The 18,658-nt window shown below is 46.6% G+C and overlaps 1 protein-coding gene across 2 annotated transcripts in view; it reads right to left on the bottom strand.

The window, feature by feature from the left end:
• Nucleotides 1–512: 512 nt before the first annotated feature.
• The window catches only part of tamalin (trafficking regulator and scaffold protein tamalin), a 38,138-nt gene continuing 19,992 nt past the window's right edge, over nucleotides 513–18,658 (bottom strand). Inside the window, exons 4-8 of one of the 2 annotated variants that reach the window (XM_067976703.1) lie at nucleotides 17,830–17,932; nucleotides 13,863–13,956; nucleotides 12,523–12,589; nucleotides 11,298–11,364; nucleotides 513–7,581 (exon numbers count right to left, since the gene is read on the bottom strand). In XM_067976703.1, coding sequence (XP_067832804.1) covers nucleotides 7,331–7,581; nucleotides 11,298–11,364; nucleotides 12,523–12,589; nucleotides 13,863–13,956; nucleotides 17,830–17,932 — 582 coding nt within the window. In that variant the 3' untranslated portion in view covers nucleotides 513–7,330. Of the gene's footprint in view, nucleotides 7,768–11,297; nucleotides 11,365–12,522; nucleotides 12,590–13,862; nucleotides 13,957–17,829; nucleotides 17,933–18,658 lie in introns of both variants that reach the window. The other variant, XM_067976702.1, reaches the window with a different exon arrangement.

Raw genomic sequence — 18,658 nt, forward strand, 5'->3', positions numbered from 1 at the left:
GAAAATACCTGCCCCTAGACCACTCCATGTACTGCCTGTTCTTGCACCAGTTCATACACCGATCCATGTACCACTTGCCCAACACATCTCAATGTATCAATACTAAGCCACATACTACCTGCCAGTGTGGCAGTCCATACACTACCTACCCCTCTATAAGTGTATGCAGTTGCTCCCCTTGTATCAGTCCGTGCCATACCAGAACGCAATCAGAATCCTAACATTAATGATTGGTTACAAAAATAACAAGGCACAATTGCTGTGACTAATTGGAAGCCAAGTACTGCCGATTCAGGACCATGTGTTGCAGTTGTTCTCAATCAATCAGACCAGCAGATGGTTGATGAGATGAACAGCTTGCTAAAGATTTCACCTTTTGGGATTCAACTTCTCACTACTAAGTCAACTAGCTGGTGCCCGAAGCAGATTTAGCAAATATTGCAGCGGGCCCTTCCAAGTTCCCTTTAGTTCCCTCCGCTGTTGGCCAAAAAAACGACAACAAACACGTCTCAGAACATTTGAAGACTTTTAATGTCAAATCTTCTATTTTACAAAAGCTCCACAATTTTGCTTTCTGTCATTGAAAACACTCGCTGCCTTTATAAAGAACTTTTTCGTACAACATAAACCTTAGCAAAATACAATATTAAAATAAATATTAGTAGGACATAGACATTATCAGTGTAAAAAGATATTTACAAAATATTACAGAATTATTTGCATGAAGACAATAGTGACAGTGTATATTTAAATAAACTGGACAATTATTTTGGATTAGACAAGCAATAACTAAAGCCTGGCAATTATGCTGTTCAGTTATTGTACAAGCCCTTAATACGTTTGTATTAAATTCCCTTCTCCGCTACTACAATTGAAGGCAGAGAGTCTGATATGAACGTGTTTAAGGTTTTGTAGCATACTTTCTAAACAGCCAACAACCATTCGATGTCCAACCAACAGGCACAATTTCTGGTGACACTGGGGCTTAAATTCCTTTGCGTTCCCAACTGGGCACGATTCCAGTGGTGTGCAGCGATGGCGCGCCAGAACAGAGAGGCCCGAGGACCGAAGTGAATTCGTCCTCAGGCTGCATCAGAATAAATCAGGCAAGTTGCAGGTGCCAATCAGGCGCTCTGACGCAGCTCGCCTGTCAGGGCCTTATGAAATTTCGGCTCACGCCAAGGCCCAAAGGTAAGCCTGGGGGGGTGGGGTGGTGAGAAGGGGATTGCGATTGGGGGGGAAGGGACCAAGGCCAGGCCGGTAGCAGCCCACAGTTGTTTTATGGAGCCAGGAGGAGCACCCCTGCTCCTTCTGACTCCACAAAAAACAACATTCGGGAGGTTTTGGGGCTTTTTTCTTTGAGCGGCCTCCAACGGTCCCTTTAAGGAGCACTGGTTAGACTGCTCAAGACTTGGAAATGCCATGGAAAACAAATTGAGGAGTTTGGGTCTGAAATAAGCTCATTTCAGGCAGCCACCAGGGCAGCCTAAAAATGGCCCCAGCCAATTTAGCAGCGGCCTGAACTGCCGTGCAGATTGCACTGCTAAATTGGTTATTGTTGAGCCCGTTTTAGGCCCATAACATCACACTGCTCTATTTTCTTAATAAAGTTGACATTTCAATGTACATATTCCTCTGGTGCAGAAGTTGCTTCCTTATTATTCAAAGAATTTATAAAGCTATGACTTAGGAACGTGGGAACAGGAGGAGGCCATTCAGCCCCTCGAGCCTGTTCCGGCATACAATCAGATCCATCTACCCGCCTTGGTTCCATACCCCTTAATACCCTTACCTAACAAAAATATATCAACTTTTGACTCAATACAAAGGTACCTCTCTGAAACTGAATTGAGACCAGCTTCTGTTTTTTTCTTCTTCCTTGAAGGCACTGTGGTACAATCTGCGAAATGTCGCAAAAGTATCGGCAAACGAAAATTCTGGTTAAATACGATTCGTTGGCCAATGCCTGCGATGATACGCTCAGAACAAGCACCTCTCTCCAAGAGAAAACTGACTATTCGCCCTCATTGTCCTGCCACAAGCAGCAGGATTGGTGCAGACAACTCAGTGAAACTGGTCGCGCACTACTCTGATCGTACTTGGCTCAAGTACCCAATTGTAATCAAAGTTTAAAATAGCACATGTTTTATGTTAGAGAAATAATCCATCTGAACGGCTACATTTTGGAAGAGAATTTCAATCTTGTAATCATGTTCTATTTTTTGATTCAACCTTTATACTATATCATAGTAGTGATGTGGAGATGCCGGTGATGGACTGGGGTTGACAATTGTAAACAATTTTACAACACCAAGTTATAGTCCAGCTGGACTATAACTTGGTGTTGTAAAATTGTTTACAATATATCATAGTAGAGAAGATGTTTCCACTTGTGGGAGAGTCCCAAGCTAGGGGGCCATAAATATAAGATTGCCACTAATAAATCAAATAGGGAATTCAGGAGAAGCTTCTTTACTCAGAGAGTGGTGAGAATGTGGAATTCGCTACCACAAGGAGTAGTTGAGGTGAATAGTGTAGATGCATTTAAGGGGAAGCCAGATAAACACATGAGGGAGAGAGGAATAGAAGGATATGCTGATAGGGTGAGATGAAGTAGGGAGGGAGGAGGCTCGTGTGGAGCATAAACACTGGCATAGACCAGTTGGGCCGAATGGCCTGTTTCTGTGCTGTACATTCTATGTAATTTCATGCTGGCATCGGTTTTCTCCCCTCACCCACTGAAGGCCCTGCCACGTGCTGGGATATGATGCCACAAGGGTCAGGTGCCCTGGCCGAACTACTCCACTTTTAGCCATTGCTTGCCACCTCCGAAGATCAATATTCAGACCCAGCCCAAGGGGAGGAGATAATGGGTCTCCTAAGAAGTTAGCCTATCCGGGCTTCAGAAGATAAGAGTGATGCCAAGGGAAGGAGAGAGACAATCAAAACAGAGAGAAAGGGGAACATAAAAAAGGGAGAGAAAGAGATCTTTAGCAACGAATGGCTGTCCTCACTTTCAAAGTATGCCCAATTTTCCGTATGTGTGAAACAAGAATTCTGTTGTAAATTTTAAATGACAACATTATAGAGTAGAATTGAATAAACATAAAGAGCATATAACATTAGTAATACAAAATATCCTTCAAAAAAAAGGAAAGAATGGACTCTTGATACACTTTTGATTTTGGCGCAGAACTGCTCCTGCAGTCTCTGAAAGGCACACAGCATTCAATACCCTCCCACGCAGAGGAAGACTAGACAAATGCGTTTTAGCAAAACTCGTGCCAGCAGCTTCATCTGGTTGGACATAAACAACAGACTGCACTGGTGCCAGCTTATCGGTCCAATTCTTTTGTGAAGCCAATAAAGAGAGAACTTGCATTAATATAGCGCCTTTCACAACCTCAGGACATCCCAAAGCTCTTTACTGCCACAGTACTTTTTGAAGTGTAGTCACTGTTGTAATGTAGGAAATGCAGCAGCCAATTTGCGCACAGCAAGATCCCACAAGCAGCAATGTGATAATGACCTGATCATTTGTTTTCGTGATGTTGGTTGAGGGATAAATATTGGCCAGGCCACTGGGGAGAACTCCCCTGCTCTTCTTTAGAGTAGTGCCATCCACCTGAGAGAGCAGACGGGGCCTTGGTTTAATGTCTCATCCGAAAGGCAGCACCTCCAACAGTGCAGCACTCCCTCAGTATTATCATAGAATCATAGAAGTTACAACATGGAAACAGGCCCTTCGGCCCAACATGTCCATGTCGCCCAGTTTATACCACTGAATTGGTATTGAACTGGGAGTGTCAGTCTAGATTTTGTGCCCAGGTCTCTGGAGTGGGACTTGAACCCACAACCTTCTGACTCAGAGGCGAGAGCAACTGAGCCATGGCTGACACCTTTGATAATGATACCATTATCGAGATCATCTACTGGGTTTATTTGACATTGTCCATAACAGGTTACTCTGGGTTCCTAAACAGTAGAACATTCCATTGAATTTTGTTTCTATTTTTGCAATAAGAAGGCTGGTAGGTAGGGTTGATCTATCAAAAAGAGATGGTTTCTGTTGGTCTACTGACTTTCTCCAGGCCTAGCTCAAAAGGACACAAAAATAGCCAACTTTAATATCTACTGTTCCCAAAATCCAAACTATGAGAAATGAAGACTCTGACTTTTCCTTTCAGTTAGCCCAACGCCTGACTGAATTCCTCAGGTACACATCAGCTGGCCAAAGGTCTTTCAGGCCGTAGAAATTCATGATTAACGGTGCAACCGCAACCTTTGGATCAGCTACAGCCCAAACGAGGATGCAGCCGCCCTTCAGTCGAGGTATTGTTTGGCGTTACCGCCAGGCTTCCTTTCTGCCGAGCGCTTACTGTTTTCAGGCTGTTGAATCCAATATCGGCATCCTACTCCCTCCCAGCCCCCATCCCCCTCCTCTGCTATACTTCCTGTCTTGACTGTGTTTCAAGTTGTGAAAGATTCTGGTCTGAAAGCCGACAGTTCCCACCACGTACTGTCAGCAATATATTTCTTTTTCACATAACCAGTGTCTGTAGGCCTTTGTGGTCACTGAATAACGACACTACTGCAGGGCTATTTACAGACCAGCCCCGTTGTGAAGCTATCAGTTTAGACGTGCAATAAAAGCCTATTTAAAGAGGCAGTGACCCGGTTCCTGCAATTGCCACTCCTTTTAACCCCTTCAGTCCTGCATTACTCAAGCTCTTACTGTGGTTTTACCTGCTGCCCCGTTATATTGCGTGTCACTCAACGGAATGGATCCATGACCATGGCAGGATCCCATCAAATCGGTCGTGTTATTTGAGCCAAAACAACTAATTAGATTGACAAATCTAAATATAGATTTCTTATTAGTAATGGTGTGGACCTAAAGTTGCCTTGATGGACCTCTGTAATACTGCGCCACACCTTGTTTAAAGGACAAGGATGAGATTTGTGCTGATTTAGCCGATATCAAGCAGGGTGGCAGTACTGGACTCAGTGTTCCCCCGGGCCAGAGAAGGGATAGAATCAGCCAGGGTTCCCGTTCCTAATCACTGTCCACTGAGCCCTACTGGACAACGCACATCTCTGACGTTCTATTGAGGACAGGAAAAGGCTTGGCTGGGATGCTCCCACGGTCGAATAGCCGACTGATACACACTGTCTAGGGATGTGTGTGAAGAGTGGCTCTTTGGCTCAGGCACTAGGTGAGGGGGGGGGGGGGGCGGAATCTGTCAACATCTGGAGAACCCCAGCAAGAGTCAGTGGGATAGATGTTTGTCTTCACTGCACGGGGTGGGGGGCGGTGAAGTGTCAGAGCGGAACACACCCACCCGTTATAGAACCCGCCTGATTTTCACTCCGTTGATTATCGCCCAGACAGTGCAGACAAAAAGAAAATCGACCCCAGTGTCTTGAAAAGAGGGGAGATCAGGGACGAAAGTTGGGAAATAGCTGTGTTAGATCTGTGGCAGGTCACGTGCTCTCAAAGAGCATTGCCGTGAGGATTTGCTGTACAGGTTTATACCAGCGGTAGGTTTGAAGTTCGATTTATAGGATATGCGTCTCATTGCGTGCGATATCTTTGGAGCCCCTCATTAGATTTAGAACAGCTTTAAATACACTTAACTTACATCGATGCCAAGCCTCTTGACTTACAATGTGCTGAAAGGCTGACAGCTGGTTGGGAATGCGGTTTAATGGTAAAATTGGCAAATCAGCTGAGTTTGGGAGCCTTGCAGGCTGTTTCTTTACTCAGTCATCTAATGTCTAGACATCTCAATTCAAATAGGAGAATCAAGAGGTCCATTTGATAGCGACACTTACAAAGGTTTCATATCGGTCGGACACTCCATGGAGTAAATTTTTTAAAAAAGGTTTGTGAAACAATAGCCCATTGAAAACATACAGACAGTGGGCTGCAATACCCACCCCCCCCCATCTAAGTTGTCACACAGTCTATCATCTATTCTCGCCTCACAGCCCACCTCTTTGACCGAGCATTTGGTCGCCACGCCTAATACCACCTTCTCTGCATCCATTTATTTCTGATTTGCGCCTCTGCCTTGGGACGTTTTGCCGCCTTAAAAGGTGCTGTAAAGGATGCAAGTTGTTGTTGTTATTCCTTTCTGGTTTAGGGAGATATAAGTGAGGCCATCAGGCAATGGCCATAGACAGCTGGTAGGGAAGGTGGAGGTGGGGGCGGGCAGGGCGAGCTCATTCGCCGGATAGAAAAAGGGTCAAGGCTGCAGAGATAAGCTAGAAACATCTTGAGTATAGGTGACCTCAGATAGCACGGGGGGTGGGGGGAACAGAGAAGCAGTCACCAAATAGCAAGTTCCTTTACCTCATGAGGAACCGAGAGTGGGGTGACGTCAGCCAGGAACCTCAGGCCAAATTGTGCACAGCTCTCCCGACAGCAAAACAATGTGTTGGAGCTGTGATGGAAGCCACTAAACAGGCAGAGTCCAAGTCAAGAACAAAACTCCGCACGACAGCAAAAAGAATTTGGACCTCAAAAAGTAAAAAAGAAACAATGAGAGTTTCGCTCAAGGGGTGAATGTACTTGTGTTGTGTGGTGGTGCAGAGCCTCTCAGATCAGAATGGCCTCCAGTTTGATACCCGCCCTGAGCTGAGTTAGCCGATCTCAGCTAGGGCAGCTATGGGTTGGGGACAGGGCACACAGTTGGACTCAGACCCCCAGGCTAGGGTAGGAGAAAGTCAGACGGCTCGGGTATCTGCTCCTGATCACTAAGCTGTAAATGTCGCTGGAGAGAGGGCGAGGGTGCGGACGTTGGGTGAGGCCCAGCTGAACTGTCCTCCGCAGTTGGATGGCGTGCCCGCACTCACTGTCTAAGCTCACACTTGAAGAATGGCCAGTTGTGCAAGGTGCCAGAGGGCCGCTGGCACCTTACGAAGGTGGGAGTCAGTGCCTCCAGGTTAGAGGGGGGGGGGGGGACAATTGGAAAAAATATAGTGAAAGAAAGCTGTTACATGGGACCACGGGAGTGCACAGAACCGCAAAATCCATCTGATTTATCCCAAAGTTCAAAACTATTACACTTATCTCTTACACCCCTCAGTCACACATTTCAGCAAAGAAGCTATCCAGCTCGCTTTTGAATTTGCCAATATTGTCCATCTCCACTGTCACCCTGGGCAGTCTGTGCAACCCAGTCACCACTTATGTGTGTGAAGTAGTTAAATCGAAGTGGTTTGGTCACCTCCCCTTCTTCTGGTGCCCTGTCCGCAATACTGGCTGTAACGTACAATATTAGCGTTGAAATATGAAACACAATAAATAAATGCGCTGGCACATTGCCTACAAATGGCTTTCTTCCTCTTCCACAGATCGGTTGAGTCCAGGGATATACTTGAGCAGCCTCTTCCGCAGACTTTTTCTCCTGGACTTCCTTGGGATTGTCCCAAAGGCACTCTGGTTGTTGCATTTCTCCCAGGATGTGGAGGCAACTCCGTTGTGGCCAGCCCTCGCGCTTGCGCTCCTTGTCAGTGCTTTCTTGGTGAGGAACAGCTCGTTGCTGTGAGTGCTGTGGCTGTCACTGCTGCCCGCGTCTAAGGGGTCAAAGATACAAGTCTGATAAATGGGCTCGTCATCGCCCTCCATGGCGCTGCTGCGGGTACTGCGGCTGGAGTGGGTCGGCCTCTGGGCGGAAGGGCTGGGGTAGAGGCCTTGGCCAAAAAGGCTGGCTCTGACGGATTCGAAAGCATCATAAACACTTGGATCTTTTGACACGATCCCTGGAAAGAGGGCAAAAAAACACCAGGCGGTGAGGTCTACAGACTAGAAGGTTCGCCACTTTTAAGCTGGCACTTGGGTCCCGGGAGACTGGCATCCTGGCGCGAGCTCCTGCCATTCACACCACCAAATCCGGCTCCCTTATCTTCGTGGCAGGCTAATAGACCCAGTTTTTCCATTGGATCTACAATTCTGCCACTGGAATAAGGGAGCTAGCTTTAGCAGAGTAAGCGTGGAGAGCTAGCTTATGGATGAAGCTCTCCCGGCATCTGAAATAATGGAACGTCCTTGATCGGGCAGCTTAAAAGAGCTTGGTGCAAAGAGGATTTAGACACTTAAAACTATGGTGAACTGTAAACAGGTGCCAGGGAGACCAGGCCAAGCCAGGCGAGACCTTGACCTTGTACTTGGGCACAATTCCATAGGCACTGGCAGCCCTGTGGTACCACCTATACATAAGTGCCCATTCTTCATGTGTAAGCCTAGACAGTGAGTATTGGCAAGCTATTTGAAGCTATCGCAACAATGCTCGGTGGCAGTGAGTTAAACAAATCAGATGTTGGAATGCATTAAAAAGGTCAATATTCAGCCGAAATAGTGAGGTAATTCTGCCGCTTTAGAAATCATTGGTGCGACCGCACTTAGAATATTGCGCACAGTTCTGGTCACCACAATGCAAAAAGGATATTGCAGCTATTGAAAGGATACAGAAGAGAGCAAAGCAGAACGATTGAGGGGATGGAGAGATTGGATTATGAGGAGCGATTATGTAAATTGGGCATTTTCTCACTGGAAAAGAGAAGGTTGACAGCTGATATGGTTGCTGTTTTTACAACAACAATTTGCATTTATATAGTGCCTTTAACGTCCCAGGGCACTTCACAGGAGCAATTATCAAACAAATTTGACACGGAGCCACATAAGGAGATGTTAGGACAGGTGACCAAAAGCTTGGTCAAAGAGGTAGGTTTTAAGGAGCGTCTTAAAGGAGGAGAGAGAAGTAGAGAGGTTTAGGGAGGGAATTCCAGAGCTTAGGGCCTGGGCAGCTGAAGGCACGGCCGCTAATGGTGGAACGAATAAAATCGGGGATGCACAAGAGGTCAGAATTGGAGGAGCCCAGAGATTTTGGAGGGTTGTAGGGCTGGAGGAGGTTACAGAGATAGGGAGGGGAGAGGCCATGGAGGGATTTGAAAACAAGGATGAGAATTTTAAAATGGAGGCCTTGCTGGACCAGGAGCCAATGTAGGTCAGTGAGCACAGGGGGTGATGGGTGAACGGGACTTGGTGCGAGTTAGGATTCAGGCTGGAGATATTTTGGATGAACTCAAGTTTACGGAGGGTGCAAGGTGGGAGGCCAGCCAGGAGAGCATTGGAATAGTCGAGTCTAGATTCTAAAGGGACTAGATAATATAGACCAAGACAAGCTATTTCCTCTCGTCCAGAACAGTAGAACCAGAGGATACGGTCTGCGTTTGAAAGGAGATAAATTGAAAATGAAACTGCAGAAACAATATTTCAGTGAGCAAGTGGTCAATCTATGGGACAGAGTCTCTAGGGAGACGATGGGAGCAGTTGGTATTGATTTAGTCAAATGCAAATTTAGATAGATTTATTTCAGAAAATAAAGTTTTGGGCTACATTATCTGAGTAATTTGAGACATGACATGTGGGAAGTAGTGCAGGCTTGGGAGGAACAGGTGACTTTGAACCAATGGCTCCCAAAGCTCTCCACCACTGGGGGTTTTCCTCGCCTCATGTCTGGGTCTGTTGTAGACTCATTGATAGAGATTGATTGCCAGGATTTGTCAACAACTCCATTATCGTTGTATCATGTGACTACCAGGATGGTAGAATGCCAACTTGGTCTTTCTTCGTCTGACAATTCCTATGACTGTAGAGGGCATCACAGCCCGATCATGTTCTCTCACTTGACAATGACCAGGGGCAGGAACCCAAGGTGGTCTCCCCCCCCCCCTCCCCATTTGCTCGGGGGCACTGAGGCCTACTGTAATGCCCCTGCAGCCTACCCTAAATAACTCAGCACAGACTAGGGATGAAACCTGCCATCTTGTGGCCTGTATAACTCAGTACCATGCTAGGTCACAGCTTGACCCACTAGACCATCGGGGGGGGGGGGGGGGGCAGTTTGCTCATCTCAGCTCCCTTGTGCATAATCTCTGCATTCGGAAACAGAACTCCTGGCCACGTGCTCCGGCTCCTCTGACAGCTCAGCGAGTTTATCCAGTGAGTAGCTGGGTCATGCAGACCAGAGATGGGGGGGTGCCCAGGTTAAATCCCTTGTCGGTGCTGCAGGATACAAGAGCCAAGTGGTATGGGGAACTGGACGAGCAGCCCAGGCGGCTGGGAGTTCAAATCCCACCGTGGCAAGTTGTGAAGCGGATTTCAAGCAATCTGGCGAGTTTTGCGCTGGCAACGCGAATGGTCATTATTCGGACAACCGGTGCCCACAAAACTGTGTGGAAGACAGAGCCTTCAGGAGGGGAGGGAGAAAATCAATGCTGCAAATGAAAGAAGGCATGGTTGCTGGGCTTCTGTTCATAGAATCATACAGCACAGAAGGAGGCCATTCGGCCCATTGTGCCTGTGTGTACTGTAGTAAGCCTTGTGTAATACAGTCCCCACCACTTGCACCGTCCCCGCTTATCCTGGGCAGCCGCCGATGTCGGGCAAATGGCGTCAATTACAAAGGCGCTGCTTAAACCGTATTAAACGCGCCGACCATTGCGGGCAGTTCAAGCAGCTGTTCGCGCCGCGTTAAAGTGCCGCCGCGCACTTCAGCCCCGTTCAGCTCTCCAACGGTACAGGTGAAATTGACCAGACCGCTATCTCTTTCTCTCTCCCTCTCCCTCCCGTTTGGATCATTACTGGGGCGTTTAGACCGAGCAGGGAAGTGCAGAGACGTTAGATAAAGATTCCCTCCGTGTTTTTTAAACATTTCTTGGTTACACAGGTCACCGCATATGGCGGGCAAATTGTTTTGGCACCAAAATGCCCGCTATACGTGGCGGGGCTGTATTCATGCTCTGGTACATCCCAACCGCTGTGAGGAAGCCCGCGGAACATGGCTGTCTGTAATAATCTTACCGCCTGTATATTTGTTCATTAAGAGGGAAGGAAAGTCCAAGGACTGTAGCTTCTGTTCAAAGCTGTCCCCATCTCAATCCGAAAACCTACATGAATAAACTCGGGGGTCAAAGGCTGGATGCCCCAGGCTCAGCACATTGACACTCATTCACATTGGCCCCAGTGCCACAACTATGAGCTTTGAAAATTATTATGCTTGCCACCCTCAAGCCTTTACATTATGACCAGTGTTTCTTTAATGCTGGCTGTAACCCAGGGTTAACAGTGCGATCAAAATAAGGCTGGTCAGAAAATCCAAGCTACTAGTTCTAAAATCCTGAACTATGGTTCCCCAACATAGTCAGCCATGGTCACTAGAAGGACTTGCCTCCCTGTGCCTGGGCCTGACCATTGGGGAGTGCGAGAAGGAAACGAGATGATCACCTACCATGCACCAGTCTCTGTTCCTGGACCATTAATGACCTGTACTCTTCCCACTTCTCCTGCAGTGTTTGCTGGGGAGAAAGAATAACAATAATGATGAAATCGCATAGAGAATAAAAAACTGCTACAAATCTGATAAAAATACAGAAAATGCCAGAATTGGCGTGTGCGTCTCTGTGAAGAGAACAGACAGAACAGAACAGTTCTGACCAAAGGTCGATGCCTCAAACATTAACCTGCCTGGTCATGGAATGAGAATAGGTCATTCAGCCCAGCTAACCTATTCTTTCTATAGACCATGGACAATCCCCATGGATCCTATCCAGCCCATTTAAAGGCACTTATTACCTTTGGTGTCCAGGGAGATCGGGTATCGGTAGACCGACGGAGAAGCAATCTACATGTGCCCTTCTGCCGCATTTAGACTGCTGCCTTGTTCTGGTCTCCATGATGGCCAGTTTGAGACCAGTTCAGGAGAGGGCTTGAGAACATTGCATCACAACACAGGGCACGCAGTGGGCAGGCCAGGGAATTGGACACTGAGCTGGACCCTTGCATCAATGTGCCTGCACTGTGATGCTATTTCATGTCATGTCGCAAGTGTCAAACACACTGAACCAACTCAGCGTGGGTAGCGGGTCACAGCAGGAGGTCGTAGTTCTGATGGGAGATTGGAAGACCCCATAAGAAAGTGGACCTTCTCTTCAGTTGGCTGCATTGAGGTCCGGTTGCTTATGGCTTGTGAGTGCCATTGAAGAGGTGAGACCCAACAGTCAACTGTTTAGTAAGGTCACAACGCTTCAAAGATCATGAGCGAAGGATCTTCCTGTACCTCAATGGGAAATCAAACTAAACTCCAGGCCATCGATCTAATCTTCCATCCCTTAACCAGTTGGTGTGACATCTCCATGATCCCAGCAGCTGTAGAACCCTCACATTCCACACAACACCCAGTCGTCTCTATCTGTGCTTATCTTTACAACCCTCAGTCCCACAGATATCGATACAGCTCTTTTTTTTATATAAAGGTGTCAACTGACACATCAGAAATGCTTTATCTGGAAATCTGTCTTCTGCGGGGGAGGAATGGAATTTGTTCTAATCTCAGATCCTGCTCGAGGTTTGTTAAATTTTGCACTTCGTGTCTTCTAATTCTGCAATCACAGTCCACGTTAAATAAACAACACTCCAAGACCCAAAACACCAGAGCAGCAATAAAAGCAGCTTACCTTCAGGTACTGCAGTCTAGTTTCCAACTCTGCTCGCCTGATGGAGGTTCCATACACAGTCTCCAGCCTGTCAGTGAGAATGCACCAGTTAAACACTGCAGTGTAGACTTTGCAAAATGTTAGCTTTCTCCTTACGTTTACTTATTCTTTAGTGATTTTTCAATTGTCACCATCTTAATGCTGGTGTTAACCCACTGTCTTCCCCTATGTAATGTCCCAGTTCTCAGACTTTCCCTCTATCCTGCCCCCTCTCTGGGGAAACACTTTCTCGGCCCATTCCTCTCTCTGACGGCCTAGTTGATGACGGAAATTTGTCACGAGGTTTAGTGAGGAGCTAAGAGCATAAGAACATAAGAAATAGGAGCAGGAGTAGGCCATGCGGCCCCTCGAGCCTGCTCCGCCATTCAATAAGATCATGGCTGATCTTCAACCTCAACTCCACTTTCCCGCCCTATCCCCATATCCCTTGATCCATTAGCCAGTGTGGTATTGAGGCACACAGATCAGGAAAGCTCCTGGTCTGTGTTGAGTGATCCTAGCTGGAATGGTCGTAGAGGCTTCAACTTCTTGGGTTAGGGAGGAGAAAGAAAGAAAATAAGCCAGGGTTCCCACTCTTGATCGCTATCTGGTGACCTCTGGTGGAAAATGCACGTGTATGAATATTGGATGAGGACAGGATGGGGCTCAACTGTGAGATCCTCCATGGTCAAGTAACCTGCCAACACTCAATGTCTAGGCTCACACATGAAGATTATCCCTTAAGGGTTGCCATGGAACCCCACCTCAGCATGAGTCAACATCTTCAAGAAAAGAGGGGGAGAAGAGAATTTTCTTTTCTAAAATACAGTTTAACACTGATTAATAAATGTATAGCCAAAGGTGCCAAGAATGATTGTATTGAGCTTAGTTGGTGATTTGATTGCCCAGTGTGGAATCGACCCATACAGATCAGGAAGGTCCCAAGTGCAGCCCCCAGTCCTGCAGTGCTCTCAGCTGGAGAGGCAGTACAGACACAACAACTATCGGGGAAGGGGAAACCGAGCCCAATTCTGCCATACGAATATAGGAACAGGCCATTCAACCCCTCGAACCTGTCCCACCAGTCTATTGAATCATGGCTGATCTGTACATCAACTCCATTCGCCTTTACCCAACAACAATTGGTGCAACAGGCTGCCCTGGGACTCCATTTTGTGGCCCTGACCACCTGGCCTTCCTCTGACTTCTATTGTTCAAGCTCACAAAAAATAATTGCAGATATTATTAGACTGTGAAGCTGCACTTGCAAAACTGCAAAGGAAACCCATGCATCGTGTCAACTTTTCTTTGCGTTTGATTACCTCAGAAAATTTCCCGATGACTTGATCAGATCCACAATGTCTCGGTGGCGGAATCCATCCACGGTTGTTCCATTGATGCTGGTGATTGTGTCCCCTGGGAAAGAAAACACAACTCTTGTGAGTCTCGGAGTAACCACAATGTCACATTTGTAATTGCCTCCCTCCCGAAAAGAAATGCCAATGGTTGCCAGCACGACAAGTAAAACACTCTCCCACCTGTCTATCAAGACAGGAAATCGGCTCAAGAAATGGAAGATGCATGAAGAGGAAGTTGCTTAGTTGAAGAGGCTAGGGGCAGTAGCCAAAGGTGCCAAGAATGATTGTATTGAGCTTAGTTGGTGATTTGATTGCCCAGTGTGGAATCGACCCATACAGATCAGGAAGGTCCCAAGTGCAGCCCCCAGTCCTGCAGTGCTCTCAGCTGGAGAGGCAGTACAGACACAACAACTGACCCCAGTATTCCTTGGGCTGGGCAGGGGAGAATCACAGTGACCCCTGCTGCAAAATGCACACGTCTGCATGTTAGACATAAAAGGAAAGAAAGGACTTGCATTTATATATCGCCTTTCACGACCTCAGGACGTCCCAAAGCTCTTTACAGCTAATGAAGTACTTCTGAAGTGTAGTCACTGTTGTAATGTAGGAAACGCAGCAGACAATTTGCACACAACAAGGTCCCACAAACAGCAATGTGATATTGGCCAGGACACCGGGGAGAACTCCCCAGCTCTTCTTCCAATAGTGCCATGGGATCTTTTACGTCCACCTGAGAGGGCAGACGGGGCCTCGGTTTAATGTCTCATCCACAGCAGCTCCGACAGTGCAGCTCTCCCTCAGTACTGCACTGGGAGTGTCAGCCTGGATTATGTGAATTGAAAAATGTGAAGACAGTCAATTGAAATTTTAGACTGAGTTCGATGGACTTTTGTTGGGTAAAGGCGAATGGAGTTGATGTACAGATCAGCCATGATTCAATAGACTGGTGGGACAGGTTCGAGGGGCTGAATGGCCTGTTCCTATATTCGTATGGCAGAATTGGGCTCGGTTTCCCCTTCCCCGATAGTCAAATAACCTGCCAACACTCACTGTCTGGGCTCATATTTGAAGAATGGCCTACGTGGGTGAGGTGTCAGAGGGGTGTTGGTACTTGTGGAACTGTAACAAGAGTGACCTGCTCCTGGAGAGGAGGGGAGAGAATTGGCGATATGAAGTAAAATTTATAGAAAGAACCGTTCAACACTGAAGCCCAGAAACCTTGGAAGGAGCAGCATGAGAAAAACTCAGGTCGGTTAACAAGATATGCATTTCCAAAGGCCGGATATCACAACGATAGAAAACCCGCTCATAGACATGCATCTATATAGCACCTTATGTCTTAGAAACACCTCATGGCCAATGAATTACTTTTGAAGTGTAGTCACTGTGGTATTTTAGGCAAACACAGCAGCCAATGTTGTGCACAGCAAGATACCACAAGCAGCAAATGCGATAAATGAACAGTTTCATCTGTTTTTGGTGGTGTTGGTTGAGGGATGAATATTAGCCAGGGCACCGGGAGAACTCCCCTGCTCTTTGAAAACAGTGCCGTGGGATCTTTAACATGGTGCACATGAACACCCGAACAGACAGATGGGGGCCTCAATTTAATGCCTCGTCCAAAAGGCACCACTTCCAACCGTGCAGCATTCCCTCAGTACCGAGCTGGGGTATCAGTCTAGATTATTTAGGGCTCAGGGTCTGGAATGCGGCTTGAACCCATGACCTTCTGACTCACAAGTGACAAGATCAACACAACCACTCGCTAAAGTTGTAACGACACTAATGTTATAAATAACAAATGGCAGGTCCAGCAGTGGGTTCGATAAGTATCTCACTTGCACTGGAGACTATTTGAGACTTCAACACTTGCGAGTTATCTGGTTAGCTTCAGTTGAAGAGATCTTTATCACTGACCTTGGCCATGACGTACCTTCAGCACATGAAGGTTGGGTTTCTTGCTGAGTGGAGACTTTATGAACAGATTTTAAGCTTGTGAATGCTGACAATTTATGTTTCTTTCTCACCCCCACCTCTGATTTTTCCTCTCTTCTCCTGAAGGTGCTGACTCAAGCTGGGTTACTGTTCCATGATTTTTATCATCTCTAGCCAAGAGGTGTTGAGATCTAATGGCGGTATCCCTGGGCAACAGAGATAGGTCAATGTTTCCGTGGAGATCTTTCATCAGAACTCATGGCCCTGTTCTGATGAAGGCTACCCACCCGAAGTATCAAATCTATCTCCCTCTTTCAGATGCTGACTGACTTGTTCTGGATTTCAAGCACTTTCTGTTTTTATACCACCACAAGATGCCCTTTTGATATGGAAACACAGATATTTCAATACAGAACAAAGCCATTTGGTCCAATTGAAGCTATCTGCTCTAAACCCATTGTGCTGCTCTTTCCCTGTACCCTATAATATTTCTCTTCAAAAGTTTACCTTAAGGGGTCTGCCTTGGTTCATTGGTCGCACTCTCACTTCTAAGTCAGAAGGTTGTGGGTTCAAGTCCCACTCCAGAGACTGAAGCACAAAATCCAGGCTGACACTCCAGTACAGTACTGAGGGAGTGCTGCACTGTCAGAGGTGCTGCCTTTCGGATAAGATGTTAACCTGAGGCCCCGTCTGCCCTGTCAGGTGGATGTAAAAGATCCCATGGTACTATTCAAAGAAGATCACGGGAGTTCCCCTGGACTCCTGGCCAATATTTATCCCTCAACCAACACCATCAAAAAGTAGATCATTAATCTCATTCCTGTTTGTGGGACCTTGCTGTATGCACATTGGCTGCTGTTCATCCCTCCATTATGACAAGTGCTTTGGGATGTCGTGAACAGTGCTATATAAATGTAAGTCTTTTCTTATCTAATCGCCTCTTAAATGTTGCAATTGATTTGGTTTCTATAGTGACTTGTGGTAAAACATTCCACATTCTAATATCTCTCTGTGTGAAAATAAACTTCCTTCTAACCTCCCCCTTTAGGCTTTTAGCACGAATCCTAAATTTATGGCCCCTTAGAATCATACAGCCCAAGAGGCCATTTGGCCCATCGTGCCTGTGCCGGCTCTTTGAAAGAGCTATCCAATTAGTCCCACTCTCCTGCTCTTTCCCCATAGCCCTGCAAATTTCTCCTTGTCAAGTATTTATCCAATTCCCTTTTGAAAGTTTCTACTGAATCGGCCTCCCTTTCAGGCATAACAACTCACGGTGTAAAAAAAGTTCTCCTCATCCTCCCCCTGGCTTTTTTGCCATTTATCTTAAATCTGCGTCCTCTGGTTACTGACCCTCCTGCCAGTGGAAACAGTTTCTCTCTATCTACTCGATCAAAACTCCTCATAATTTTGAAAACCTCAATTAAATCTCCCCTTAACCGTCTCTGCTCTAAGGAGAACAACCCCAGCTTCTCCAGTCTCTCCACATAACAGAAGTCCCTCATCCCTGGTACCATTCTAGTAAATCTCTTTTGCGCCCTCTCCAAGGCCTTGACGTCTTTCCTAAAGTGCGGTGCCAGAATTGGACACAATCCTCCAGCTGGGGCCCAACCAGTGATTTATAAAGCCTTGTTATCAATTTTTTTTAATCAGCGACTGTCTTGCAAAAAAAAAGCTTGGGAGGTTTCAATTAACGTTTTTTAATCACAGCATCCTACAATTCTCCTGATCTAGCCAGGAGGGTCCCAGGTCACTGGTGCTGGCTCCCAGTGTTAGAAGCAAGCCTTTCGATGGCCTTGCTCCAGAAAGGGAAACGCAACAGTGAATTTGGGAGCCGACAGCAGCACAGTTAATCCAAGAATCCTCCCAAAGATACCATGCTCAGCATGTAGAGAGGAAAGAAAGTGAGCGATATTTATTATACGCACAGAGATTAGAAATGCTAGTCATGAGTACTCAGAGAGATAGATTCACAAGTGCACTCCTGTCTGTTAGTTACCTTGTTTCAGTCCTCCTAGCTGGGCTGGGCTGTTATCCCGGACCCTACACACAAACGTGCACATTTCCAGTGCATTCTCATCTCGATGATGTAAGCCATATGTCTGCAAACAGCACAGAAAATAAAAACAGGCCTCTGAATAAAAGTACAGGGAATCACCAGATAAACATGCAAGAGTCGGCTTTGGGTTACAATTCTTCAGTTCTGGGAGCAGACGGATCACATGATGGTCCACAAGAGGTGGTAAGAGGAGAAAAGGGAGCAGGGACGAGGGGGGACAACGTGTGGCTGTCTCACACAACAGCAACAGCCATGATGTGGAGATGCCGGTGATGGACTGGGGTTGACAATTGTAAACAATTTTACATAACCAAGTTATAGTCCAACAAATTTATTTTAAATTCCACAAGCTTTCGGAGGCTTCCTCCTTCGTCAGGTGAACGGTGTGGAAATGAGATTTTCGAATCCTTCGCATTTTAAAATCACAGAACAATGCCTGGTGATTACTGCCCGTTGCCAAGGCAATCACAGTGAGCAGACAGAAAGGTGTCACCTAAAAAGGCCACCGAATATACAAAATATTCGAGACACACGACAACGCAAAATCGTTGAGCAGAAATTGATAGCCAAGTTCCGCACCCATGAGGACGGCCTCAACCGGGATCTTGGGTTCATGTCACGCTACACGTAACCCCACCAGCGAACAAATGTTATCTGTTTTTAATATAACAGGTCATTGACTGTCTTCCTTCTCTCTCCTTTTTTTTGGGGGTTTGTATATTCGGTGGCCTTTTAGGTGACACCTTTCTGTCTGCTCACTGTGATTGCC

The sequence above is a fragment of the Heptranchias perlo genome, chromosome X (genome assembly GCF_035084215.1).
Source record: "Heptranchias perlo isolate sHepPer1 chromosome X, sHepPer1.hap1, whole genome shotgun sequence".
NCBI classification, from domain to species: domain Eukaryota; kingdom Metazoa; phylum Chordata; class Chondrichthyes; order Hexanchiformes; family Hexanchidae; genus Heptranchias; species Heptranchias perlo.